At 47.1% G+C, this 25,917-nt stretch overlaps 2 protein-coding genes across 8 annotated transcripts in view; one reads left to right on the forward strand and one right to left on the reverse strand.

The window, feature by feature from the left end:
• The window catches only part of BSND (barttin CLCNK type accessory subunit beta), a 29,169-nt gene extending 26,522 nt beyond the window's left edge, over nucleotides 1–2,647 (reverse strand). For 4 of the 7 annotated variants that reach the window (XM_037827124.1, XM_037827122.1, XM_037827123.1 and 1 more), the window contains exon 1: nucleotides 2,191–2,575. Coding sequence is in view for 3 of the 7 variants with exons in the window: in XM_037827119.1 (XP_037683047.1) it covers nucleotides 2,191–2,205 (15 nt within the window). In the remaining 4 variants the exon portion in view is untranslated. The other 3 variants (XM_037827120.1, XM_037827125.1, XM_037827126.1) reach the window with 3 other exon arrangements.
• A 22,263-nt stretch (nucleotides 2,648–24,910) lies between these two features.
• DHCR24 (24-dehydrocholesterol reductase) overlaps nucleotides 24,911–25,917 on the forward strand; it is a 33,864-nt gene continuing 32,857 nt past the window's right edge. The window contains exon 1 of the mRNA XM_037827127.1: nucleotides 24,911–25,263. Within this exon, the coding sequence (XP_037683055.1) occupies nucleotides 25,033–25,263 (231 nt within the window). The 5' untranslated portion in view covers nucleotides 24,911–25,032. The remainder of the gene's footprint in view (nucleotides 25,264–25,917) is intronic.

Below are 25,917 nucleotides of genomic sequence, written 5' to 3' on the forward strand. Positions count from 1 at the left end.
GGGAAGAGCTGCAAAAACCGGCATGGGAGAAAAAACCACCAGCAAATCATTAACAATAATGTTATGTATGTTATGTGTATGTTGTGGCACTTGATAGTTCCCAAAGCCCCTACACCCCCAACAGCGCCTCAAACTCCCCACAATTAAGGTGGAAGTCAGGGCAGGGAAAGAAATTCCCATTTTACAAATGAGGAAACTAAGCCCCCAAAAGGGAAAGGTTTTGCTCAAAGCCACACATTAGGTCTGCTGATACAGCCGGGTTTCTCAATACTAGAGGTACCAGGTCTGGGCATGCCTGGTAAGGTAAAGAAAGCTTTTGACTTTCTATAAAAGCAATACTTGCTCATTGTGCAAAATTTAGAAAACTGCCAGAGAATAAACATGTAAAATACACATCACCCCTAATCCTGCATCTGAGAGATGAACACATTTCCCATACAGATGTTTCTTTTCCATTTTTCCCTTGGCCTACATATTCAGATGTGTGCTGGGCATTTACTTGGGCTGGGTAAAGCATTTCACACATGCCCCTCATTCGAACCTCATAATGGCTTTACACTCCAAGGACACCGGGTACTGAGGGTGACAACTTGTCCCACATCAGTACAGGATTTGAACCCAGGTATAGTCTGACTCAAATCTGTGTGTGTGTTCTCAGCCAGATCTATCTATATTTTTCCCTATGTAAATTGAGATAATATGTGTATTTTAAACCTTTGGCATAGGCAGTTTTCAATCTCTAAAATGTACTGCCCTTCCTTCCTGACTCAACTCCTCTTACCCTCAGACAAGCCCCTGCAATCACCCGCAGCGTGTTCTCACTTGGGGTCATGGCCATCTCCTTCTGTGTGGGACCCCCCTCCCTCATGTGGATCCCCCACCATGGCAGGCAGGGCACACACTAAGCTGCCGTCCCAGAGGAGGAGGGCAACAGTCAACATCCACTAGATGATGGACAGCCTTTTCCGCTGTTTTCTTTATTATTATAGATCAGGACTCTGACTGGTTATCAGGAGGGTGTCCTGGCCCAAGATCTCTTAACCCATTGACAGACATGGTCTTTGGGCAGTTACTCATCCCTCACACCTGTGTGCCTCCTGACCCTGCATCCTGATGGTGGAGAGAAAGGACTCCCTGCCTTAGAGAGCAGAACCCCAGCCCTGGGAGGGGAGGAAACACCTGCAGCGCCCCTCCCCCCGCTCCCTCACCCACCCAAACTCCTGCCCCACTGGGTCCTCTATACCTGCTGCTCTCTCCCTGGGGAGACCCCTGCTATCATCCATGGTCTGCACTGCACCCCCACTCCCATCCCCTTCCTCCTAGAAACCTCCCCTGCTGCTGCCATCCCACCCCATCCCCCCAATCAGAAGGAGCCCTTTCATGCATCAGATTTATGTTGCCCCTGGCCGAGGTCATTGTTTCTGTTAGCTCTGTGGCCCTGGGCAGGCTGCTTAACCTCTCTGAGCTCAAATTATTGCCTCCCAAGGGAGGAGCAAGTTGTGAAGATGAGAAGACAAGCTGTAAGTGAAGGCTGGTGACAGAGCTATAGAGGGACCCGGGCTCTACCACTGGGCAAGTCACTGGGCTAGCCGCTCTATGCCTGTTTCCTCATCTGGAAAGTGGGCATCATAACACCATATTGTCCATTAGAATTAAAGAAACCAGTATATGAAAATCACTTATCATCTTACTGTTGTGATTCTTACCTCCACAGCAGCACTGCAAACCCACCTCATCTCCATTCCACCTACCCACCCACCCATAGCAGGGCCAGTATGAATCTACTTTCTGCCCCTGGCAAGGGGGCAAAGCCTTTAGTAAAAGTCTGCTGGAAGAGAAGCTCTGTACTTGTAGAGAGTTGAAAAGAGAAAGTTGCCACCCACACACCCAGCCTGGCACAGACTCCACCAAATGGAAAATAGGGTGCTCTTGCCCCCCATCGCCACCGCATGCTAACAATAACGGAACTCTAGGTGCCAGTTTTCTGTAATGATCTAAGCCGTCTGAACAATAAGTGGTTTAAATCCTCCCCATCTAACCGCAATGATACACAGCTGGGAAACTCCCGGTGACCAGACTTGGTCCGCTAAACCATCGTGGTAATGGTTAAGGGGAGGGGTCCAGACCCGGCCGGCAGGAGAATGAGCCGAGACGTTCCCAAAGGAGGGAGAGAGGGAAGCTTATACACACCTCGGGCGCAGCCATCGCGCGGCGGGCGGTCAGGCGTCGTCGAGGGGCGCGGAGGTCGGCGCAGGGAAAGCCATGGCGGCTGCGGCCCCTCGGGTCTGCAGGAGCGCCCCCAAAAGCTCACTAAGGTCCAGAGGTCCTGCCTGCCGCCTGCCGCCTGCCCCCTGCTCGCCAGACTGCGTGCGGATGGGCGGGAGCCTGGCTCCACCCCACGAGTCCCTGCCCCCGGGGCTGAGCGCTTCCCCCTTGGGGGCGAACGCAGAGGCGCCAAGGGACGCGCGGAGCCGGGACTTCGCCCTCGACTCCCAGGGTTACCCCAGCTCACTCCCGTCCCCTGCTTGGCCAACTGCGGCGGGAGATCCTAGGCTCGCGATCGGCTCCGGGCGCGGCCCGCCTCCCCTCTCCTCGCATCCGCGTCTTCGACGGCCGCCGAGTTCCGCGATGACGCCGGGGTGGCCCCGCGGCCGCTCCATGTACCGCGCCACCGCGCCGCCGGTCCCGCCCGCCCTTAAAGCGACAGCGCGGCCGCGGCTGGCGGGGACTTGGGGTTCCCAGCGCGGCGGGACGCGGCGGGGCTGATGTTAACCAAAACTGCCCTGGAACTGTTCTGGAACCGTCTGCCCTCGGTGCGGTCCCGCCCCAACAACCCCACTGGGACGGGGCTGGGAAGGAGACAGATTCCCCTGAGGGCCGTCAAAGCTCAACCCAAAAGGGCTCTTTCTGAGCCTTTCTCCTGGTTCCCATTTTGCAGAAAAGGAAACTGAGGCCCAAAGAGGGAAAGTCACTTTCCTAAGTGTTTACCACAAACGCCATTGACGTAACTGGCTTTTTCTTTTCACTGCTGCCAGTCTGAAAGCCAGTCCTCGGGGGACCTCCAGGACTGCACATCCTGTCAAGGATACCATTCACTGAAGTACTGGTGAGCATTTAAGTGCATCCCCCAGCCCATACCCGAGATCACTGCTGCACCAACCTGGAAAACCGGAAATGAGGAGTGTGGAGCTTGGCTGCAGCGGCCTCTCACCTGCGGTGATACAGCTTCTCCCAACCTTCCTTTCCTCCTGTGTCAGAGGAGGTCTGATAATTTCTAACTCACAGTTCTGTAAGGATTTAGTGAGTTACGCAATTCAGGTTAAGCGACTGCTTGGCCACTGAGCAAGTGCCCAGCAAAAGGTTGTGGGGAGGTGATTGGGAGCCAGGAGAAGTAGTTAGTGATGTATGTCAAAAGATGCTTCTGCGAGGGGACACCTGTGTTGTTTAGAAGGGTGGGGAGAGAAGGGGCAACAGCATCCAGGCAGAAGGAACAGCGTGTGCAAAGAATGGAGGCGGTCACAGGCTAGGTAGACCCTGACAGATTCATGTGGGCTAGGTGGACCCTGAAGGGAGCCAGCTTGAGGGCCAGCCTGGGAAGGACACTGGGCAGCCTCCAGCTACTTTTTGGGTTTGGGGCCAGATCCCCTTCAGCCAGGACCGAGGATTCAGGGCCGACTCCCCTCCCAGCCCAGGGACAGAAAGGTTGGAGAAGCCTGTCTAGTGAGCATCTGAGGCTCAGAGAGGGTAAGCCACTGTCTCAGAATCACAAAGCCAGTCAGTGGCAGAGCCCAGGCCCCTGATTCCCAAACTCTTTGTCTCCGAGGAAATATTCTACCTGAGAGCACTTGAGTTCTCTGTGCAGGCTCCTCTGGCTGGGGAAGTCCTTTTACACATGCTCTCTCTTCATCTTCACTGTATGTGGTCTATATAAATGTCCCCATTTTACAGACAGGAAACTGACGCTCAGAGAGGGGCAGAGGCCTGCCCCTCACTATAGAGCTCAGATGTGGCTAAGCTGAGACAGGCAGACCTTCAACCAGGAACTCCTTCGGCTTCACTCTGATCCATCTAGAGGTGGGGACAAACTACTTGGGCACCAAAGTCCACCAGCAGTCTTTTTGGGGTCCTTGTAGGCCAAAGGAAGTGCAAATGGGAAGCTAGAGGCCCTGAAGCTTTCAGCCCCACTCATTTCTGTGGAAGCAGGCATCCATATGGGGTGTAGTCCCCTCACTGGTCAAGCCCCACCCTCCCTTCCCTGTCTAGAGGGCCCAGAAGTGAGTTGCAGGTTGGCGAGGTTGAGGCCCAGTCCTGGGCAGGGCGATGTTGATAGAAGTTCTCTCAGAGCCTGCTTAAACCAAAGACCCCTAGCCCAGGCTGGAAACTCGGACCCTGGAGAGGGCAGGTAGTGATTTCTGTCCTGACTTAGCCACTTGCAGGTGGGAAGACTCTAGCCTGGACCATCTCTGCAAGCTACGGCTTTCTTATCTGTAAAATGGAGACAACAGTCCCCCCTTCCCAGGGCAGCTATGAAGGTTTAATCATTTATTCAGGAGGAGCTGGTCTGGGTAGGCTCACATTACACAGGGACTGTGTTTTTGGCTTCCCTGGGTGATGGTGACCTCCCTGAGGGCAGGGACCAGGTGAGACTTGCCTCAGAGCCCAGCCAAGCCCTTCCCAGCCAGAGCAGAGGCAGCCAGGGCTGGGTGCTGATCTGAACCCAGGGATCTGGCCCGGTTATGTTGGCTCTATCTTCCTCATCCTCGCCTTTTGGGAGTGCCATCCCAGCCCCTAGTGTCTGCCATGACACCCAGGTACCTTGATAAACCCGGCAGATTTGGGCCTGTTGGCAGACTCTGCTGGCACCAACTGGGCGACTCAGAGGAGAAACTCAGTCACCAGATCTGGCTCAAGGGGGTGGAGCAGGGGCTACCACTTACACCCACTTATCACATGTCACCAGTCCAGCACTTTTCTTATTTGTCACCGCAGCTAAGTCAGTGATGCTCAGAGAGAGGTGCCTTGATCAGAGTCACACAGCTAATAAGTGCTAGGAGGGGAAGGGAGGAAGTATTGAAATCCCCAGAGGTCTGCATCTCCAGACCCATATGCACTTTTCCATTTTTTGCTCATGTCCCCTCCTCATTCACTCCCCTAGTCTGCTGCTGCTGCTTTCACTGGCCTCTCTGCTCCCAGGCTACCTGCCCTGCATGCTGTACCAGCCTGAGCTTCCAAACCAGCACCCCAATCAGTCCCTCATCTGCCTAATCTTTCAATGGCTCCCCATTGCCTTTAGAAGAATAGTCCCAGCTGCTAAGCATCTGTGCCCTTTGTGACCAGGTCCCTGCCACCTCCCAGCCTTATTTCCTGTATTCCCCACCATGCCAGTTTGCACCTGCTGCTCATTGTTCCCCAAGCACAACGCCACACCTTTGCAGAAGCTGCTCCCTCTGCCACAAAGGCCCTCCCTTCTTATTGTCTTCACCTGGGGAGCTCAGACACCTCCTTTAAGACTCAGGTCACAGACCGCCTTCCCTGGATGACTTCTCCTGTGTCCCAAAGCAGAATTGTCTGATTCCTCTTCCAGACTCCATAGGACTTTAAAGGTTCATCCATCATAGCCCTGAGGACACTTACAAAAATAAAAATAAACGCCTTCCTTCTTTTTTTTTTCTGATAAAAAGAAATAGAGTGACATTGCAGAAAAGTTATAAAATATCAGCAAGTTAACAGAAAATCAGAGTATCCATCTTCCATGGATAAAGAACAGTCTCTAACACTATGAAGGAAGAAAAACATTTCTCTAAGAACAGCCCCGTCTGCTCAGGCTTCACCCACCATCTCACCCCCCTCCCCCTTGGGCAGGTGATTCTGGGTGGGGGCGGTAGCCCCAAGCTGCACTTGGGAAAACAATGAGAAATAAGCATTGGAATCAGTAGTTTGCCACCCAGTTCCACCGCGCCCTGGCTGTGGGCCCTTGAGCAGGTTACTGCACTGCTCTTGCCTCAGTTTGCTTCTCTGTAAATGAGGGAATAATAGCACCAGGCCTCCTAGGATTGTCATGAGAATTAAATATGTTATTATGTAATGTGCTTAACAACAGTGATGTCTCATAGTAAGTTGCTTGGTAATATTGATTGTTGTTATTATTTTTTATCTGTAAGCAGAAGAGAAGAAATTGGAGAATCTGTGATCTTGGAAGAGCATCCCCCCCCACCTCCCAGCCTCCTCCCCACCTACCCTCTCACCACCTCCAGAAAGGGGTCTAGCCCCTTTTCCTAGGGACTTAAGGCTCCCTGCCACCAAGAGACAACCACTATGACATTTTGATATAACTTTTTCCAAATGTGTAGATTTTATAAAAATCTGATCATGCACTGCATATAATTTCTGATAGACTTTGATTCTCCTTTAACTCAATGTATCACAAACATCTTTCCATATTTCACTGGATTATAATTATTCACTTACATCTCTGAGTCCTCTGCTGTCTACAGCATCTTGAGGGCAGTTAGGGACACCTCGTGCCCTTACTCCCTCCCTATGCCATTGCAAAGCTGGCGCACAGTAGGCCCACCATGAATATATGTTGGAAATAGCATGGGATATGCTACAGTGAGTTGTTCTGTTTCCTGATCAGGAACACAGTGTATTTCCTTGGGGAAGGAAGAAGGCTCGTGGAGAAGGGGGAGATTTTAAGGTCTGCCAGCAACGTAGACAAGGTTCAGGGTCAGAGTATCTTTGAAGAAAAATCTCTGAGCATATTCCTTAACGCTAACTAGCAATAGGATTCTGAAGAGAGGTTAGGCTTCACAAAAGAGGCACTTGTGGCCAATGTCCTCAAACCAAAGGTGATTTTGCTGCCCAGGGGACATTTGGCAAAGTATGGAGACATTTTTGGTAATCACAGCTGTGGAAGTCAGGGAGTATTGCTACCGGCATCTAGGTGTTAGATGCCAGGGATGCTGCTAAACATCCTACAATGCACAGGACAGCCCCTGCAACAAAGAATTATGCAGCCCAAAAATGTCAATGGTCCAAAGGTTGAGAGACCTTGGCTTAGACCCACCTTAGATATATTTTAGAGACTGGCTGGTTCAAAGGTTTTCAGACCTTGTTTAGGCAGCAAGATTCCGGGCTGCTTCTGAGGGTAGAGTAGGCAGGAGTGGGTGGGGTCCCCAGCCCCATTTCCAGCCTGTCAGAGCAGATGCCCCTTTGTCAGTTTTTGATACTAGAGTTCTGAGGTAGCTTTTGTTTGTGAAAAAGCCCTGGGGCTGGAGAGTAGGGGAAGAAAAGATTTGAAAACCATTGCTCTGGCTTTGATCTGTGTTTTATGGGCCCAGAGAGGGAAAGCAAGTTGCCTAAAGTCACACAGTGAATTGGAAGTACAACAGGGACCCAGATACAGACTCCTTTTTCAGCAGCCACTTAGCCGATGCATAGAATCAATGGTACCTTGGCCTAGGAGTCAGGACAAACTATGGCCAACGGGCCACATCCTGTCATTGCCAGTTTTGTATGGCCCATGCAAAACAAAGAATGGTTTTTACATTTTTTTAAGGCTGAAAAATATCAAAAAAAGATATTTCGTGATACATGAAAATTTTATGAAATTCAACTGTCAGTGTCCATAAATAAAGTTTTATTGTAACACAGCCAGCTCATTATTTACATGTTGCTTTTGGGTTATGTGATGGTTAGGTTCATGTGTCAACTTGGCCAGGTGATGGTGTCCAGGTGTCTGGTCAAGCAAGCACTGGCCTACCATTACTGCAAGGACATTTGTGGCTGGTTAATAAACCAGAAGGCTGGTTGATTAAATCATCAGTCAATCGATTGAATCTGTGGTTGATTGTATCAAGAAGGGAGTGTCTTCCGCAATGAGAAAATTCAATCAGCTATATTTAACCCAATCAGTTGAAGACTTAAGGGAGAAGAGAGAGAACATTCGCTTCTTCTTCAGCCAGCCAGCCTCTCTTGGGGAGTTCACTGAAGACCTTCATTGGAGTTGCCAGTTCGCTGCCTGCCCTACAGAATTTGGACACGTGTGTCCTGCCCTACAGAATTTGGACTCATGCATCCCCATCCCCACAGTTGCATGAGACAGTATTATAAAATCTCATATTTACAGATATCTCCTGTTGGTTCTGTTTCCCTAGAGAACCCTAACTAATACAGGCTATAACATCAGAACTGAGTAGTTGTATCAGAAACCCTATGTCCCGAGGAGAACCTAAGATGGCAGCTAGGTGAGACAGGGCAAAAAAACACCTCCTTGAAAAATACTAGATAAAAACCAGAAGGTGACCAGAACACCAGTTCCAGTGATGCACCAGCTGGACAAGGTCTGCTAGAACCACAGGGGCCGTGCACTTGGTGAAACCGGGAGTCTGTATTCTGAAATGAGTGAGTAAGCCAGCTGAAAGACCCGCGACTGTGCTGCAGTGTGGGGAAGCCGGCGGTTGGCGTTTGGAGACGGACTGGTTCTTTTAAATAAAAAAAAAAAAGGGAAAATCCCAGGAGCGGCTGCAGTTGTGACGGTGGGAACCGCGCAGTGAAGCACGGCAGGAGCAGGCTGAGCTAGCCTCTTGGTGTCTGGCATGGAGGATAGCCCGCTGCAGATTCCCTCAGGGCCAGGGGAGTGGAGGAGAGAGCCAAAAGGAGAAAGAAACCTGAAATAATCAGAATAAGCAAATTTACAGTGACAGAAAGCAGGATGTGGGGAGGAATGGGGAGTTATTGCTAAATGAGTATGAGTTTGGTTTGGGATGATGAAAATAGTCCAGAAATAGATTGTGGTGAAAATTACACAGTACTGTCAATACTCTTAATGTCAAAGAATTGTCCGTTTAGAACGGTTAAAATAATTTTTGTAGTATGTATAGTTTACCACAATTAAAATTAATTAATAATGAAAAAAAGAACAAACAACAACTACTATACCTAGGAGAAAAAAAAGCTTTTCTGAATTTTAAATGATCATCTGAACATTAAATGAGGTAAAGCATGTAAGGCACCCATCACATGGTAGGCCTTTAATAAAAGGTAGCTAATGTTAATTAGCATTCAGTGAGGGCTTATTCTGTGCCAGATACTGCACTGGGCATTTTTCATGCATTATCTCATCTAATCCTCACCATAAACCTCTGTGATTATATATTATCTCATTTTACAGATGAAACGTGTATCAACTTGCTCAGGGCCACACAGGTAACCAGCAGAGGAACTAGGGTTCAAACCCAGGTAGGTTTGTGTCCTGAATCAGAGATCCCCACTGCTGAGCTGTTTGTAGAGGCAGAGCTGAGCTGTCAGGATGTGAGCTCAGTGGCAGCAAGTTAGCAAAACGGCTTGGCAGTGGGGGGTGGGGACAGCAAGAAATGGCAGGGCTGGCCTCCAAGCTAATGGGCCTTATTATTCTTTTCCTCCCGCTTGACCCTTATTCTGTTCTGAATTCTTGAGGTCAGAGTCGACCTTAAATCACCTCTGCACCTCCAGCCCCTGGCACAGGGTGTGGCACCCAGTGATCTGGTGAATATGAATGTGAATTGAAAGAATTGAATTGCATTTACTGTGTTCCCCCAAGAGCGACAACTCTGTCTCCTTCTCCGCTGCAGCCCTAGCACCCAGCGCAGGGCCCGGCATGCCCAGGGTCCTTTTGTTTGTGGACAAAGTGGCCTTTCTGGGGTCACCTGGCTCTTTCATAATCCAAAAACACCTCCTAATCCATACAAATCCTCATAAACCCAAAATCTTCTCTAAGACCCCTTTTTACCTCAACTCTCTCCCTATCTTTGCTTCATCAAAAAATTACCTCACATTTATCTCACCTTCACAGATAATTTGACTTTCTTAGCTCACCATGTGTGCTTGTTTGTATATGTTATGTCCCCCAGAAAAAGTCATATCCTTTCATACAATCTTGTGGGGGCAGATATATTAGTGTTGATTAGGTTGGAACCTATTGGTTCAGTGTTTCCATGGAGATGTGACTCAATCAACCATGGGTGAGGCCTTTCATTGGACTATTTCCATGGAGGTGTTGCCCCATTCATTCAGGGTGGGTCTTAATTGGATCACTGGAGTACTTGAAAAAGAGCAACACAGGCCAGATGCCAGAGCAATTAAGAGTGACATTTTGTAGAGCAGCTGCAGCTAAGTGGAAAAAACACCGCAAGAGCCACATTTTGGAGAACTCCGTTTTGAAACACAAACTGGGAGCAAGCAGATGCCAGGCACATGCTTTCCCAGCTAACAGAGGTTTTCCGGATGCCAATGGCCTTTCTCCAGTGAAGGTGCCTATTGTTGATGCCTTACCTTGGACACTTTACGGACTTAAGACTGTAACTTTGTAACCAAATAAACCCCCTTTATAAAAGCCAATCCATTTCTGGTGTTTTGCAAAATGGCAGATTAGCAAACTGGAACACCATGCTTCTTGTTTTTCTCCCCTGGAACCTGATAACAGCATCTCCTTAATCTCCTTTTAACATATGGTGCCCTGACCCCTCTCTGAAGTGTGCAGGCAGGCCCTTTTCCTACATTAGGTCTAGTTTAAGCAACCTAAAAGAGGCTGTTGTGATCTCCGTCTTCCAGAGGAGGAAATGGAAAGAAAGCATAAGCAAGTTGCCTATGAAGAGGAAGAATTAGGATTAGAACTCAAGTCTTGTAGATTCTAAAACCTGGACTTTTTTTCATTCTGCACCACTTCCAGGGGAAAAAAAAGTTTATTTTCCATTTGATCAGCAAGCATTTAATAATAAAGCCCTTCTATGGGTCCAACATTAAGATCAAAGTATTTAATAGCTTCATCCACTGTGTGTGTGCACATGTGCATGTCTGTGTATGTCCCTTTACTACTATGCACCAGGCACTCGCTCTGTTAGAAGCTGGACCCATCACAGTGGCTCTCCTTTAGGAATTTAGAGTCTAGTGGATAGGGTCTTTTTTTTTTTAAAGGAATATTTGAAAATGTTTATTTCATTATTTATTTTGATGAATTACATTAAACTTATTTGAGTTTATCACACAAGTTTGTTTTGTTTGTTTTATTTTTTTATTAGAGATGTTGTGGGTTTACAGACAATCATGCAAAAAATATGGGATTTCCATACACCACCCCACCACCAACACTTGCATTGGTGTGGGAATTTTGTTATAATTGATGATAATGCTTTTTTGGTAATTCTACTATTTTTTTTTAACTGTAGTTACATTTGTTACAAATGATGAAAAATTATTAAAGTAGTACTCTTTCTATTGTCCATAGTTTACATAGGGGTAATTTTCCCCATATTCCTGACCTATTATTATTTTTTTCATGCATGTGTTTATTTTATTGCTCATCTACTCATACACTGGATAAAGGGAGTTAGTGGACAGGTTTTGTTTATGTTTAAATTAACACATCATAGAGTATATTAGTCAGGTTCCAGTTATTTTAACAGAGAGAAGTTATCACACAAGGGGCCCTTGATGCTCTTCATATGAGTATAGCTTAATACAAAGAAATGTAAGGTAGATTAAAGTTGCTGCCTTGGTAGCAGAAAAGGCAGGAAGAGGAACCCTCAAATATTGTGGAGGTAGCAAATGCAAGAAGCTGCTTCTGCCCCAGAGGCTGGGGGAGCAAAGGGAAGAAGTTGGAATTATTAAAACTAAAGGCTGGGACCCAATCCCTGAGGAAGGTTGGTGGGTGCTGGTAAAGAAAACTGCAAACTGAATCCAGCTGCCTACGAAAGGAGCTCCTGCTGCCTGGGCAATCAGTGTTGCTGGTCTGAAGCTCTTAGGAAGAGGAAAAACAGACCGAAGTCCTTAGGAAGCAAACAGGGTAGCACATCACTTCTGTCCGGCTGAGTAGTCTGTCCCCGCTTCTCTCTTTCTGATCCTAACATGAGGCCAGTGGGCAAAGCAGGAAAATGTGGTTTGCAGAGGTCCAGCACCCACACGTAGAAGGGTGGGGTTGGATTTGGGAGAAGACAGTGTCCTCACTGGCACACAGGGTAAAGGAAAGGCACCGAATGGAAATCAGGGCTCCTGAACCCTTAGCCTGCCTCTTCCACCAATCTGATATGTGACTCTTGCTTTACTTCTCCAAGCCTCAATTTCTCTTGTTGCAAAATGGGAGGCATGCTCTAAACTATTGCTTCTCAAATGGTGGTTCTCAAACCAGCAGTGCTGAAGTCACTTGGGCACACATTACAAATGCAGACTCTGAGCCCCCGCCCCCAAGGTCTTGAGTCAGAATCTGCATTAGAGACAGATACCTGGATGCCCAGCCACCTTTGAAAAGTACTGCTCTGAAAGCGCCTCCTCGCCAGGCCCACAGGGTTTGTAATCCGATTTGAATCCTTGCTCTTCAGTGGGCTCCTGGGCAAGTCAGTTTGCTTCTCTCACCTTCAATTTCCTCATCTGAAAAACAGGGTGTGGGCGTCAATTTATGTGAACCTCCCAGGATCATCGTAAAGATGAAAATACACAATGTTCCCAGCACCAGCAGGAGCTCAAGATTGTTTTATAGACTCTTACAGAATCCGTGCATGTCAGGATATCAGGGCCGGCATCCTGGGGGCAAAACTTAAACTCCCACAAAGAATTTATGGGATGTGAAAAGACAAAATTCACTCCACAGAGAATAGAATCTGAAGGGCCTTTTTTCAAAGTGGGAAATGTCAAACATTTATTCTCTTCTGTAGAACAGGCAATGAAGTAGAAAGGGCATGGGCCTTGGACAGCTTTTCATTGTGTTGTGTGACCCTGAGGCTGTGATGACACCTATCATGGCCTGTTTCCACTGTAAATCTGTAAAATGGGAAAGTTGTGTAATTTTTCTGCGATGAACATTATGTATACAGTGAAAGGGTTTTTTTGTGTATTTCTTAAAGAATGACTCTGATTGTTCAGGCTCGGGTAACTATGTGTTGGTTGTACTATGATCCAGGATAGGACACATAGGAGGATAAACTATCTTGCAGCAGGAATTTTGGGCATGCTGGGTTTCAGGTGTCTGTAGGACTCCAAGTCGAGACGTCTAGCAGACATGGTGTATATAGGATGAGAACGCAGTATTTTTGGGTATGTATGCCAGTTATATCCCACTTTACCACTTCAGTGTACAAATATGGTCACATGCTGTTTTGGTTTGCTAAATTTGCTGGGTTGGCTTTTACAATGAGGACTTATTAGTTTACATATTTACAGTTCTAAGGCCATGAAAATGTCCCAATTCAGGTTTCAGCAGGACAATACCATCTCTGAAGAAAGGCCACTGGCATCGGGGGTTCCTCTGCCAGATAGCAAGGCACGTGGCCAGCATCTGCTCATCCTTTTCTCCCGGGTTTTGTTGCTTTTGGCTGCTCATTTCAGTGGCTCCTCTCTGAGCGTCTGTGGGTTCTCTCTTAGCATCTCCAGGCTTTCTCTCTCAGCTCCTCTGGGGGCTTTTTCTCTGAGCTCTCTCCAAACTTTTCTGGTTGTTTTTCTCAGCTCTCTCAGCTTTTTCTGTTTTTTAATCTGTCACAAAGGACTCCAGTAAAAAGGATTAAGACCCACCTTGAATGGGGGGAGGGCACATCTCAAGTGAAATAACCTAACCAAAAGTTCCCATGCACGACAGGTCTGCACCCACAGGAATGGATTAAAAGAACATGGTCTTTTCTGGGGTACATAACAGCTTCAAACCAGCACACATCCCTTGTTTTTCAAATTAACTGCTCAAGCCTCCACCTGCCCTTATTAACAGAAAGTCCAATGTCTCTCTGTTAAGAGATCCCCTTTCCTTCCCTGATAGCCATCTTCCCTGACTCAGTGTGAGGATGGACGTTAACTCATTATTGCAATTACCGATCTTTACCAGCAGGTGTCGCTGTTCAACAACAGGCCTGCTGCTGCCCATAAATGCTGAGCCGGGTTCAGCCTTAGCTAAGCCCTGCCCAGGAGCCAGCCCTCCCCCGCCAATCCTGTGTGGACGCTCAGCCACCAGCCACCTGTGGTGTGTTTTGGGACTCTTGATGCTCTTTTTTCACCAGCTCCAGGATCATGGACAAGATCATGGTGGGCTGCAGATCTGTATCTGCAGATCTCAGGGAGAAGGGGTTGGGGAGGAGGTGATGTTTCAGGCCCTTCTCTCCCCAGAGGCCCAGAGATGCTTGTGCAGACTGGCCCACACCCCTCTGGAGCCTCTGCTTAGCAAGGGGAGAGGCTGCTCTGGCCAAGGCCCTTTTTTTTTTCCAGAACAGTGCTGCCAACTCCAGAGACCCTGTGCAGAATCGAGACGATCTGTTTCAAGGGGTCTTGCTTGAAAGTTGCATCTCTGCCTTCCCAGACTTCTGCTGCCTGGAAAGGTTTGGGAGGCTCTGCATGTAGATGATGACTGAGGGCATTCCAGGGTGAAGGGGTCGAGCATTAGGAAATCAATGGGCCAAGGAGAGCCCCTACATCAGCAATGCAGGGGTGGAGGGTGGGGGCATGTAGGGGCAGAACCAGGGATGATATCAATGAGTCAGTGTGGAAGGACAGCTCTGCTGGTCACAGAAGCCAGGGGAGGAAAGAGACTGAGAGGGCAGAGCAGAAGACCGAAAAGGACCCAGTGGATCTGGTCATCTAAAGTTATGTGTGTCTTGGATGACAGCAGTTGAGAGAGGGTCAAGAGAGCTGGACTCAGGTTGCAAGGGTACAGGAGTACACGGGCATGAGGAAGTGTGGCTGATCTCCCTCAAGATCTTGTCTATAAAGAGGTGAGGTGAGAGCAGTGGTTGTAGGGGTAGGAGGCAGAATCAAGAGATTTTGTTCCTGCATGGGCACGTTTAAGGACCATACAGAGAAGAGATAATTGTCTTGAAGGAAGGAGGAGAGGGAGGGACTGAGGACAAGCTTAGGGGAATCATGGGAGTAGAGGCTGATAGACAGAAAGAGTCAGTTGAGCCCCATCTGAGGTCATTTTCTAAACGCCAGTTTAAGGAATTCCTACTGACTCAGACAACAGGGAGCCTCTGAAGTGGGTAGAGCAAGGAACTGATAGAATCAGAGCTGTGCTTGGAGAAGATTAATTTAGCAGGGCGTTTGTATTTAACCGAATTTGCCCTGGGGGGGTGGGGAACCACTGGGATTAACGTTCTGTTTCAAGCTGACTTACCAAATGCATATCAGTGATCTAATTAGGAAATATTTCCATACTCTGAGTTCACAACCCTCTTGCCTACACAACAAGCCGAGCACTGCAGTGCTGAAGAAAGGTAGAAGGCTTGGGCAAAGGTATTGATTAACTCAGCCAGTTGTATAAAGATGGAAACTTCGTGCCCAGTGCCTTTGGGGGATGAAAATGTTCTAAAATTAGATTATTATGATGGTTACACAACTCTGTAAATATACTGAAAACCAAGGAACTGTAAATTTTAATGAGTGAATTTTATAATATGTAAATTCCACCTCAAAAAAATCTATTTTTTTAAATGACCTCATAGCCAATTCATGTGGAAACTTCTATGAAGCCCCAAGCAAAGGGAAACTGATTTTCCCTCCCAGGACGAAAGTGTAAAAAGAAATAAAACAAGATAGAGTTACTATGGCTAAGAGATTTTAAATGAAATCAGGAGGTCCTTCTGAGGTTACTCTTAGGCAAGCCTCAGCGAGATATTACAAACCGCCCAAGGATGCAAAGCCTTAAGCAGCAAATGCACCTGAAAACCCAATAGATGCTTGTTTAATGGATGAAAGAATGACTGATAGCTAGAAAGAACTTGAGGGTTTATTTTTAAGATCACTCACTTTTAAGTAAGAAAACAGGCTCAGAGAGGTTAAGTGAACTGAGATGCCTTCTCCAGTGAGTGGCAGGTAGTTCAAATCGACACGTATTTATTGAGTATCTCTGTAGAAGAGAATGGAGATGAGGAAGACGCAGTCGTGGCTCTCAACAAATAGGGGAACTAAATCATGTTGTGCATGCAGTGGGAAAGGAGGGGAATGGATCCCAGGAAACTGATTGTGAGTTAGGTGCTGAGTGAGACACCTTATGTTCCCTAGACTCATTTAGTCCTCACAGACACCATACAGGGAGATTTTATTATCCCCATTTTGCAGATAAGGAAATTTAATCTCAGTGTACTAATAAGAAGAAGATACAGAATTTGAAACAGGTCTATCTGATTGCAAAATCTGAGCTCTTTTCATGATGACTTTATAATTCAAGAAATAAAGGCCTTCAAAGGAAGAAGTTGTTCACATCTTTTGGGGTGAGCTTCATGAGAAAGGGAGTACTTGAAAACTGGAAAAATTGTAACAGAAAGCCATGGGGAGGGCAGGGAATGGAGATAGCCATTTGGGATCCAGAAAATGCAGGAGGAAGCGCGTGTTTGAAGAAAGGCCCATTACTCAGTTCAGCTGGAACCTAGAGTCTACGTAGGGCAATAGTGGGGCCAAAGTGGGAGTGGGAATTTGAGGCAATGTTTATAGACAGGCCCTGGAAAGCCAGGAAGGGAAGCCTGGACTTAATCTGAAGTAGGCGCTTCAGTAGGGGTATGGCACAGACGATCAGAGCAGAGCTTTAGGAAGATAAGGCTGTCAGCATACGTAGGTTGGCCTATAAATGAGAGAAACTGGAAGCAGAGAATTAACTAGGAGGTTGCTGAAATAATCCAGGGTCAGAAACAGGGTGGGTGTCAGCGGGACTGGAAAGGAGACAATGGTTTATATTGCTGTAAAATATACGTGCCTACATATGACCCATCTATATTATAATTATGTAATTGCTGAGTACATAGATCTAGTAATTTTAACAGAAATATTTATTGGATACTTACTATGTACTGGGCACTTTGCTAGATGCTTTCTAAGCATTAATTCATATACCACTCCTAGCAGCCTTATGAGGTAGATGCTGTTATTATCCCCATTGTACAGATGAGGAAATAGAGGCTTATAGAGAATAGGAAACAGACCCCAGGTCATATAATTAGTAGCTGCAGAATACAGGATTCAAACCCAGATTTGTTTGACCCTGAAGCCCATGCTCGTATTTACCATCTACATTCTCAGCCCTTGTAGCCTCCTCTTCCTGGCTCAGGTTCCCCTGAATTAACAATATTTTGAAGGGAATTTCAGGGCAGCCTGGTGAAGTGGAAGCAGCGTTCACTTTCGAGTACCACAGACCTGGCTCAGCTACTTACAAGCCCAGTGATTTGGGACATGCTACTTGACCTCCCTGAGCTTATTTTCTCATCTGTAAAATGGAGACAGCAGACGTACATCCCAGAGTTGTCGTGAAGATTAAAAGCACATAGGAACAAGTGTTCAGCAAATGGTAGTTAATAATAATAATAATAATAATAACAGGCATCCAGATAAGGGTGGCCAGGATGATGACTGGACTAGAAAGCAAGTCACGTGAGGACCAGTTAAGAGGACTGCCCATGTTTATCTGGAGAAGGGAGATACAACAGTCATCTTCAGACGTGCTCTGCTGTGCTGTCGAGTGAAAGGGAGACCGAGAAAACCCATTCTCTGTGGCTCGGAGGGCAGAACGGGGACCAAGAGGGCAGAGCTGGGTCAGTAAGGAGTTTCCAGCCCCCTGAGGTGACTCATGGTGGAACAGGCTGTTTTGGGAGATGGTGGGATCCTACTGCAGGAGGTTTTCCAGGGAAGGCCTGTGCAATCCATGGGGAAGGGATGCTTCATGGCAAAGTTGAGTATGCATCAGAATCACCTGGAGGGCTTGTTCTAACACAGATTGCGGGGCCCCACCTAGAGAATTTTTGCTTCAGTAGGTAGGTCTGGGTAGGGCCTGAGAATTTGCATCTCTAACCAGTTCCCAGGGGCTGCTGCTGTTGGCCTGGGGCCCACGTTTTCAGAACCACTGTTTTATAGAGGAGTAGTTTCTAAATGCCAGTCCCATCTGGTTGGTCTGTGACAAACCCTCCAGAAGCTGTAGCAAAGTAAGAAAAATTATGACATGTAGGGAGTTTTTCATAACGCTAAGTTTATTCAATGTGAAGGATTGTCCTTTATTCTGAGGCTGTGACCTTCCTATTTTTTTCTGACATTTAAACTTCCTTTCTTTTATGAAGATGGATGATGATGATAGATGGTGATTCTTTTGTTGGTTTGTTACTTACTGTCTTTACATGGCAAGGAAAAAAAAAAGGTAAGTTGGCAACCATGTGAAGCTTCTCAATTTAAAAACAAAAAAGAAGTCTTTTTGGTCTATGGACTCCTAAAATAGAGCAAACACTGCTCCTCAGTGTGTAAGAGGTTGGACTGGGTGATTCCTTGAAGAGATCACCTCCAAAGTTAAATTTAGGGTTCTCTGGTGCCTTTTAAAAAGGCATTACACAACTCTTGGCCCACCTGAACAGCTTCCGCTGTACATTTGACCTTTTATTGAGCTTCAAGTGGTCATTACATCCATCCTTTACTTAAAGAGCTGTCAAAACTGCAGCTGTGTCCTCCAGGCGCTACTTAAGAAAGGACTGTCTGTCCCTCATTAAACAGCCCGGCTGCTTTTGTGTTTTATGACCAAGTGATTCTGCTGCCTCCACAGTTCACACTCACCCCATCAGCTCTCCTCTCTCTACATGTCAGCTTCCTCCCCCATCCATCACCCCCAGGATGTCAGGCCACCAAGTATTACTAAATCAGCGGTTTTGTGTTACAGGTTGATTTAAGTCAAGAGCCTGTAACTCAGGGACTGTTTATCTCTGCCAGGGAATAAGGGCATAGATTTAGGACGTGATCAGAGAGAGACATCCCTTTCTGCAGGGAAGTGGTTATGAGAGAAAATACCGATTGCGAACTTATCATGTGCCAGAACTTGCCCTCATTTAACAGATGGAAGAGTCTAGATGCAAACCAGGAATATCTGAGTTCTGTTGTTTTTTTTGAAGGAGGATGTTGTGAGAGGAACTCCAAATTGAGCTGCAGGCCCTGGGTTCCTGGGTTAACAAATGACTCCCAGCACAGGAGGCTCCCAAGGCAGACACCCAACGCTGACCAGGAAAGAGGGCGAGGAAAAGAGGCGAGGCTCTGGCCACTCAATCTTGGATGAGTTTCCTTCTGCTTCGATGTTCCAATAAGCTGCGAGAAACAGAATTCGCCTGACAACCAGCATTTAAGTTTGTTTTTTTAAAGACTTGTAATGACCTGGAACGCTTTGGAACACTTGGTTTTACTTGGTGTTGCCCAGTTTGTGAACTGTTATACTTTGTAAAGCTCTCTTCTTTCTAATTGCATCAGCAGTTCTTTCGAGGATGTTTTGACTTTGTTGGAAGAAACCAAAAGGATTCTGATGCAAGTGGTCAAGTGTCTGGCGCCTGGTTCCACCACTTTCTCCCAAACTGTATGAAAGTTAGGCTACACAAAACCTGGAAATGTCCCTGTTGACACAGGTGGCTTTTTACAATAAAAATCTGATTTTATCATTCCCCCACTTTTAATGGTTTTCCTTCGCCCCCAAGCAAAATCCAAAATCATTACCATGGCCTGGAACCTGCCTGTCTCCGCCCTGCTCCCCACTGTTCCTCTAGCTCCAGCCATACAGGACAGAATGCCCAGGCTCAAGGCATTCCTTCAGATAAGCTGTTTCCTCCACCTTGAGCAATTTTTTACCCCATTCCTTGCCTGGCTAATGCCTTTCACTTTTCAGGTTTCAGCTTAAATGCTGTTTTCTCAGGCAAACCTTCCTTCCTCCCCTAGACAAGGTTATGGTAAAATACAGATTCTGATTCAATGGGTCTGGGGTGGGACCTGAGATTCTGCATTTCTCACAAGCCCCCAGGTGATACTGATGCTGCCTGTCCAAGGACCATATTTTGAGTGGTCCCCCTGCACCCTATTAGGTCCCCTTGTCTTACCATCCTAGGATTCTCTACTGTGCAACTTGTGAAAAGTAGTTACACATTCAGTTTGTCTTCCCCTTTCATTGGTGATTCTCAATGAGGGAGAATGTGCCTCCCAGGGGACACCGAGCAATACTTGGAAATATTTTGGTTGTTGCAACTCTATGGGAAGGTGCCACTGGCATCTAGTGGGTAGAGGCCAGGGATGTTGCTAAACATCCTACAATGTACAGCACAGCCCCCCACCCAACAAAGATTTATGTGGCCCAAAATGTCAATAATGCTGAGTTTGAAAAACCCTGAGCTCCGTGAAGGTGGGACTAGAACATCCCGTTTTCTGTTTTATCCCCAGAGCTTGGCAGAGTGTCTGGCACAAAGTTCCTAAGCATGCTCTCCTCCATTCTCCATCCCAATTTTAAATGTTTCCATGTTCTGCATATTACTTCATGTTGACAGCTGGAAGATGTGAAAAACAGTCCCTAATATCATTAAGTCCTACACAGAAAAAAATTAAAAGAAATACATAACAGGGGACACAAGCATGGGCATAGTGACTTTATGACCACTCTGCAGATGTTCAACAAATATTCAGTGATTGACTGATTTCTTAAATCAGTCTTACACTCAAGAACATTGGAGAGAAAGTCTGTCACTGACCTAAGCACAACGATGGTTGTAGCCACAAAGGAATTACAAGAATTGTCCTAAGGAATGACGATAAAGGGTGAAAATGCCCTGGGCTGTTCCAGCACAAAGGACAGACAGTGCAATGCGTCTGCCTTCTACTGACTGCCCTTAGATCACAAGGACTGGTCAGTCTGGGACATTCACTTCTGTCTGTCTTATCCGGAATTGGACAGTATGGCAGCCTGGAAAAGGAGATTGGCAGCTGAATTTCCTTCCTAATGGGCTGGACTTAAGCAAACGACTTCCATGTGTGATACGAGATATTGAAAAGTCAACTGGACCAACCAGCTACATTGTCTGAAATTCCCACGACACAAACATTTGACTTTTCCATGTGCTTCCATAGGACCCTATAATTCCTTACCATAGTACTCATCACATTGATTTATAATCGCCTATCACTGCCTCTCCATTTGTCGATATCCTGCACAATGATCTGCTAGGCAAGAAGTGTGTATCCCAACACTTTGCACAATTCCTCATGTCAATAATTATTGAATGAATGTGTTACAGACATGGTTATTTCCATCCAAAATCGATTCCCCTTCTTTTGCTGGATGTTTCTGTAACTGGATGTAGCACTGAAACCGTGGCCACTCCTGCCATCATCAAAGGAGCTAACCTGAGAAAGACAGTAGAAAGACAGGCAGCACTGGGACGTCAAGTTGTCATCGAGGCAATGAATTAACCAGCTCTGGGTTGACCTACATTCAGACATGTTACATGAGATAATAAGCACCCTTGTAATCAAAGCTGTCAGAGTTGGGTTTTCTATGATCATCAGCCAAAAGCATCATAAATGAGACAGTGAATGAATGAAGGCGTGAATGACTCAGTCCACTTGCATGATAGTCAACACCTGCAGCATCAAGTTAAGGTTTTGCCTTGGAGACTTCAAAAACCGCTTACTGTTCTTGAGAAACTCAAGGCAATAATACAGCAAAATCTTGATTATCTGGGAGTCAGCTTATAGTTTTTGTGATAAACTTGGCTTTTAAGTGAAAGCTGCATTTTGCAAGGGGAAAAAAGTCCCATTAGAGGCTTTATTTAAAAAGAAGGGTAATATTCTTAGGAAAGTTTCAGGGTCAGTAGCATATTCATTCCAATCTTCTAAATTTCAATGTGCATGAGAATAACTTGGAGACCTTTTCAAAAAGCAGATTCCTGGGCCCCATCACTAGATACTTGAATTTAGTGGGGTGTGGTCAAGTCCAGGAATCTGCATTTTGGCAAGAATTCTGATGTTATCGGTCTGCAGACAACACATCAAGAAACCCTAATCTAAATGTTCCAGTTCTGTATCTATGAAACTGAATAAGAAGAAATGGTGTTTCACACAATATTCAAGGGAGCCAGTTCAAATAATGGATGGGAGCCACATTCTGGCTTCATTATTCATCAGAATAAGAAGGTGATCAGGCAAGTCACTTAACTTCTTTGAGCCTGAATGTCCCCATTTATTAAAAATAAAATGGATTAACAGTTCCCTTCATTGTCCCCCTCAGGCTGATAGTAATAACCAAATTATCTCAATAGATGTACTAGGCAAATATAAGACAATGCTATTTGTTTGGACTCTGGTACTTATTGAGCTCCCTAATAAGGAAAAATTGTGTTCATTAGGCTCTATTTATTAAGAAAGAAACGGGGACTCACGTTTTAGAAAGATTGCTATGTGGTCAAACTATAAAAGGGATTTTTGATTAATTTCCAGTTAACCCAAGAATTTGTTGACCAGAACATTCTATTCCTAAGCATTCTAACTGAGTTTTCATGGTCCATCAACTCTGCAAATATGTACATTTGCGAGTAGATTCCTGACTTGGGCAAACATGTACTGGGCCCAAGGTTACATACCAGATCATTCCATTCATATGACCTTCTTGAAAAGACAAAACTGTAGTGCCTAGGAACAGAGCAGGGGCTACCAGGGCTTAGGGGAGGGGAAGGTGTCACGAGGCATGGGGTGACGGAACCATTCTGGAGCCTAATTGTGGTGTGGTTACATAAAATTCACAGAACTGTACACCAAGAAGAGCTGCTTTACTGTATATTTTTTAATTGGCTCAACTCAAGATGACTGTATTCCTTGCCTAGATAACAGAAACCCAAAGGGTTGGAGTTTGTGGAGAGGGAAAAGAGCAATCCGAGATTAGAGGACAGTGGGAGGAAGAGAGGATGAGAAGTAAATGAATGCAGGGTAAACAGCTGTTCTGAAGAGTTTTTCTTTCCTTTACTTTTTTGAGAGTTGCCTCCAGCAGATCAGTTTTATCTACTTCTTGGAGCTTCTTCTTTCTCTGCTTTCCAAGCGTACAGCTCTTCAGATTAACTGGTAATTTCAGTATATACCTCAGTTGTTTTTCCTACAAGGCACTAAACACTTCAGTCTGCCATTGATTTTCAGGTTAAACTCTACTTTTCAGATTCCCTCACCCCCCCAGCAATACTTGGAACAGTTAAGCTTTAAAGCTAAGCCCTCTCTAACAGTTCCAACATTTGAATTCAGCCAGAACCAGGGGCAAGGTGTTTTCCATATTGGCTCCCCTCTTTACAGTTCAGTAGCCCCCTCTTGACTGGAATTTCTGGAAATATAATACAAGACACATCTGCAATTTTTAATGTTCTAGTCACTACCTTTAAGAAAAGTAAACAGAGCAGGTAAAATTAATTTTAATGTATTTTATTTAACCCAATATGTCAAAATATTACATTTTGTGTAAATTTTCTGTTTTGTGTGTGTGTGTACTATTACATATTCATGTACAGTTATATGAATTATAGCACACGTAAGGATTCATGTAACCGCCCCTTCAAATCAGGACACATTTCAACATCATCCATATAAAAGTTTTGAGATAATTTTTCAAACTTTTTTTGTACCAAGTCTTTGAAATCCAGTAAGTATTTTACACTTAAATGACATCTCAATTTGGACTAGCCACATGCCAGTGGCTATCGTATGAGAGAGGACAGGTCTAGACTATTCATTTTTGAGGCCCAACGCAAACACCCTTTCGGTGTTTGGAAGTTGACAGTTATTGAATATGTGAACCTCTGCCTTCATCCTTCACTCACTCATTCATTTGTTCAACAACCCCCAGAGTGTCTACTATGAGTCAAGCAGTATGCTAGAAGCTGGAAATACAAAACTGAACAAGACATTGTCTGCCTAAAGCTCAGACTGTGGGGGTGAGGGACACATAAAGAAACAATTATAAAATAATGTGAAAGACCCTTGACACAGATGCACACTATTTTATGAGCGCCTGAAGGGGGCTGGGAGGGGGGCCATGCATAAATGTAGTTTTAGAGAAGGGGGCCTGGAGGTGTAATGTTAGCTCTGTGAAAAGGATGGGAAGGGATTTCAGATGGGCCAACTTGAGCAAGGTACTGAAATGAGAAATAGCCGGGGTGCGGTAAGCTCCTTTGAGTACATGTTGGAGAAAAGGTGACAGTATCAGAGAGTGAAGGCCTGGTATGCCCTTTGGCTTATTAAACATCTAGAATTTCAGGAGGTAATGTCTCTACATAATCAAGGCGAAGTGTGCATGACACTGGGTTTCTGCTTTTGCTGGCAAGAGTCTAACCACACTCCTCCGGACTGTTGCCCCACGAGGGCAGGGCCATCGGTTTTACTCACCACTCTATCCCCAGGGCCTGCCAACACCGCCAGGCACACAGTGGCGGTTTTGAAAGCCGGTTAGTTGCTTCCTTCATTCTTTCGCCTCTAATCCGCTACATCTGCTTCAGCGGAGCAGAAAGGGAAAGGGTACCAACCACAGACTCCAGGCTTCAAAATCTGGAGCCTTCTGGGCTGTCTCCTCGTTTATAAAATGCGGTTAACAACTACCCCCTGCCCAAAATTGCTGTGTAGCTCGGGGGATTTATGGAACGCGCCTGGAAAGACACAGCGGCGCAACTCGTGGCATTCCCGGCGCGGACTGCCACGACCCGCCGAGGTCGAGGTCAGGCTTCCACCCTCCCTGACACAGGGGGATCCTCAGGAGCGGGCTCGTGCAGCCGTGGGGCGCCCTCCCTCTCGGGAGGTAACCAACGCGCCTCTCCCATGAGGTGCCACCTAAGGAGGATGAGGGAGCAGCCGCATCCCTCGGCCGAGGGGCGGTCCCCGCAGTCCCGAGGGCTAGGAAACGGCCCCTGGCGCAAGAGTGCGTTCAACCCCACCACAGTCCGCGACCGCCACCACCCCCGCCGCACGCGGCGGCGAGGAGGAGGGGGTGGGGTGGAGCGGCCTGACTCCCGCAGCCAATAAAAGTGGCAGGTTCCTGGTCCGATCCCCGGCGCGGCTCGCCATTGGTCGCCGCCCGGGTCTCGGCCCACCGAACCTTTGCGACCCCAGCCAATCGCGAGCCGACGAGGCGACCTCCCACTCCCCTGCCCGACTCTCTAAACGCGGGCAGCAGCGGCTGGCGCAGGCCGGGCGCGGAGCTGGTGGCGGTGACAGGCGGCGCGGGCCGGCGCCCCCTTCCCCACGCGGCGCGCGGCGTCCCGAGGCCACCGCCCGAGCCGCGCGATGGAGCCCGCCGTGTCCCTGGCCGTGTGCGTGCTGCTCTTCCTGCTGTGGATCCGCGTGAAGGGGCTGGAGTTCGTGCTCATCCACCAGCGCTGCGTTTTCGTGTGCCTCTTCCTCCTGCCGCTCTCGCTCATCTTCGATATCTACTACTACGTGCGCGCCTGGGTGGTGTTCAAGCTCAGCAGCGCGCCGCGGCTGCACGAACAGCGCGTGCGGGACATCCAGAAGCAGGTGAGCGCGCCCGGGGCCGGAGAACTCCCAGGTTAGAGTAGATGGAGCGTGTGCGTTAGTAGCGGAATGCGAGGTAGCAGGTGGGGAGTTCCCCGGGACGAGAACGGGCCAAGGAGCTGAGACTTTAGGAAGTGGTGGTTCGGGGGGATTTGAACTAAAAACACGGTGATGGGGAGTTGGGGCGCGCCCAGGGAGGGAACTAAATAAGCAAGGGCGTGGAAGGGACAAAACATTTCTCAGATGTTTGTGGACTGACTGCTCTGTGCAGGGAATCAAAAGGTAGGGAATGAGCAGCACACGCGTAACCAGGCCCGGAGCAGGAAAGCAAAGTTGAAAAGACGGAAGGCTTCCCGGAACTGGAGCTGAGTCTGAAGATTGGGGAGTGGGGGGAATGATGGGGAGAGGTGTGTCAGATAGATGGACTGGTGTGAGCCAAGGCAGGGAAGGAGAAAAGTCCAGGGCAGGCGGAGAGTAGTTTGGAAACTCAGTTTGGAGCTGGGTTGGGGAGGGGCTTTGATTGATGTCTGGTTAAGGAGTTTGGAGTTTATTCTAGAAGCAGGAAGGAGCATTTGAGGCTTTTATAATGGAAGATTAAAGTGAGGAGCCTCCCAACCTCTGGCGACACAGCAGTTGGTCCATCTGCTTGTAACTATA

The sequence above is a fragment of the Choloepus didactylus genome, chromosome 2, assembly GCF_015220235.1.
Source record: "Choloepus didactylus isolate mChoDid1 chromosome 2, mChoDid1.pri, whole genome shotgun sequence".
NCBI lineage: Eukaryota > Metazoa > Chordata > Mammalia > Pilosa > Megalonychidae > Choloepus > Choloepus didactylus.